The 2892-nt window shown below is 39.2% G+C and overlaps 1 protein-coding gene across 1 annotated transcript; it reads right to left on the bottom strand.

Moving 5' to 3' along the window:
• Window positions 1–2148: 2148 nt before the first annotated feature.
• LOC119678622 lies at window positions 2149–2673 on the bottom strand. The gene has a single exon (XM_038090563.1). It carries the CDS (start codon window positions 2671–2673, stop codon window positions 2149–2151), a length of 525 nt encoding a protein of 174 aa, XP_037946491.1.
• Between the last annotated feature and the right edge of the window lie 219 nt (window positions 2674–2892).

Below are 2892 nucleotides of genomic sequence, written 5' to 3'. Positions count from 1 at the left end.
CTTTGAGGGGCCAAAAACGCTGCCTCACTTGTGCCAGCAATGCTTGGGCGCCACAATGATAATTGTCTTTATGTATTTTTTCTACCAACAACTTTACTAGTGGATCGTTGCTTGGTAAAATCATTTGATGAATGGCATCAAATTGCAGTGTTGAAGAGCTTAGCCGTCCGCCAACACGTATTACCCCTTCTTCATCTACGAACGGAGTTAGTGAACTGAGGTTATGAGTTTTTGGCACAAATTCGTCCTTAACTAGCATTTTCCTTAGATCAGAAAAATCGGAGGCCTGGATTTGACGTATTATTATCTTAAGTGCTACGTCGAGCTCCATCGGTGAAAGCTGCATGGTCTCTGGTCTTGATTCTTTTGGTTTCCGTGCGTTTTTTGTGAAACGAAGTACATATCCAACAACCTTTTGGACATGTGTAAATAAATTTCTTGAATAAATCGAGTAGACCCATGCATGCTCATTAGTAGGTTGTTGTGTTGATAAAGCAAGCACCACCGTGTTATCTTCAACAATTAATTCCCTTTTGAAGGGAGCTGGCCACAGCGGCTTTGGCTGATATAAAAATAGTGGACCATATAACCACATGTAGCAAGATGAAAATTCCCGCGGTTTAAGCCCTCTTGACAGAATATCTGCCAGATTTTGTTTTGACGGGACGTGACGCCATTGTTCTGGAATTGTTAACCGAAGGATTTTTACAATTCGGTGGGCGACGTAAACGGGTAATTTGCCTGGATGATTGTTTATCCAGGAAAGCACAATTTGTGAATCTGTCCAAAAGTAAGTTGCTTTGTCTTGATAGCCTAAATCAAGTTTAACTCTTGCCATGAGTTCTGCTGCTAGCAACGCTGCACACAATTCTAGTCGTGGAATTGTTTGAGATTTTATGGGTGCTACACGAGATCTGGAGCATAGTAGATTAAGTTTTATCGTTTTATCCTTTTGTACTGTTCTAATGTATACTGCTGCACCATAAGCCTTTTCTGAGGCGTCACAAAAAGCGTGCAGCTCAACATGGCTGTAGCCTTGACTGCTGAATACGTGCCTCACAACTGTTGCATTGTCCAACAAGGCCAGATCTTCTCTATACGATGTCCATTGTTTACGTATTTCTGACGGAAGATCATCATCCCAATCTAGTTTTAGCTGCCATGCTCCTTGCAACAAGATTTTACCGGTGACCAAGATTGGACCAATAAGACCCAAAGGGTCATATATGTGTGCCAAATCGGAGCTCATGGATCGTTTTGTTGTGTGACTATGGTCTCGAATGTTAACCTTGATACGAAATGAATCTGACTTTGGTAACCATAAAAGACCCAGCGTCTTTGTGAATTGGGTTTCCTTGGAATCAAAATTGAGATTTACTTCTTGATCTTCTGTAGCGATTCCATGTAAAAGTTTTGGGTTGTTTGCACACCATTTTTTTAGTTTCATTCCAGCCTTGTCTAGAATTGTTATTAATTGTTGTTGAATTAGTAACGCTTCGTTGATGGTATCAGCTCCTATTAGACCGTCGTCAACATAAAAATCCCTTTTTAAAGATGTGGCGCCATATAAATAATTTCCTTGATATTCATCCGCCAATTTTGTTAGACAGCGTGTTGCTAAATATGGTGCTGCTCTTGTGCCATAAGTAACTGTGTTCAACTGATAATAATTAAGTGGTTCTGTGGGATTTTCTCGCCACATTATGAGTTGCAGATTTCGATCATCTTTGTTAACCCATATTTGACGGTACATTTTTTCCACATCAGTTTTTAAAACATATTTGTGCATTCTAAATCTGAGCAAAATCGAAAACAGTTCGTCTTGAACTTTTGGACCATTAAACATTATGTCATTTAGTGATGGCTCTGATAATTTGTGTACTGATGCGTCAAATACAACTCGCAGTTTTGATGTTGAGCTGTCTGGACGTAGCACACAGTGGTGAGGGATGAAATATTGGGGAGATATTATTTCGCTACCGCTGAATTTTGTCATGTGTCCCAATGCTTCATATTCCCTCATAAATGAAACATATTGATTCTTTAGATCAGGATTTTGAATGAAACGGCGCTCGATTGTCTTGAACCTCTCGTAAGCGATTCCTTTTGTATCTGGTAACACTGATGGATGATTCTTTAGTGGGAGTTTTACAACAAATCTGCTATCACTTCCTCGAAAAGTGTGTTGCAAAAAATTTGTGACTCACAACGCAATTCGTCTTCTGTGAGTTCCGAAGTTGAATCTGGAATTTCTTCTGATTCCCAGAATTTCAATATAGATTCTTCTAGTTCCTTAGTAGTGCATATGCCACAAGTTGCCGTGCTTGAATTTAAAGTTTCAACATTGCCAGCTAAAACCCATCCAAAAATAGAATTCTGAAGTGTTGGAAGACTACCTGCTAGTTTTATTTGACCTTCAATAAGTAACTTGAAAAAGATCTCTGCTCCTAACAGGCAATCTATTCGGCCAGGTTTGTTAAAATCTGGATCAGCGAGAGTTAATTCCTTTGGAATATCCCAGGATTCGATATTCAAATACTGTATTGGCTGATCTGAAACGATTTTTGGTATGATATGTGCATCCATCTCTGCTACAAATTCGTTCAACGTTGATTGTACTCGAATTATTGTTTGATGACGTATTTTTGATTCATTTGCTCCTACGCCTTCCATACTCATAAGCGTTGGCCTAGGCTTGCAGCCCAATTTTTGTGACAGGCGGTTTGTTATGAGATTGATTTGAGAGCCAGAGTCCAATACTGCTCTGCATTCAATTTGTCTTCCATTTGATGCCAGCAATCTTATTCTGGCCGTCCCTAATAAGACATAATTAGATTCCTGTTTGGTATTGTTTGTTAAAAGAGTTATTTTATTTGATGATTGGTTTGAAAC

This window comes from Teleopsis dalmanni, chromosome 1 (genome assembly GCF_002237135.1).
Source record: "Teleopsis dalmanni isolate 2A chromosome 1, ASM223713v2, whole genome shotgun sequence".
NCBI lineage: Eukaryota > Metazoa > Arthropoda > Insecta > Diptera > Diopsidae > Teleopsis > Teleopsis dalmanni.
This window is presented reverse-complemented; position numbering and strand designations above follow the sequence as displayed.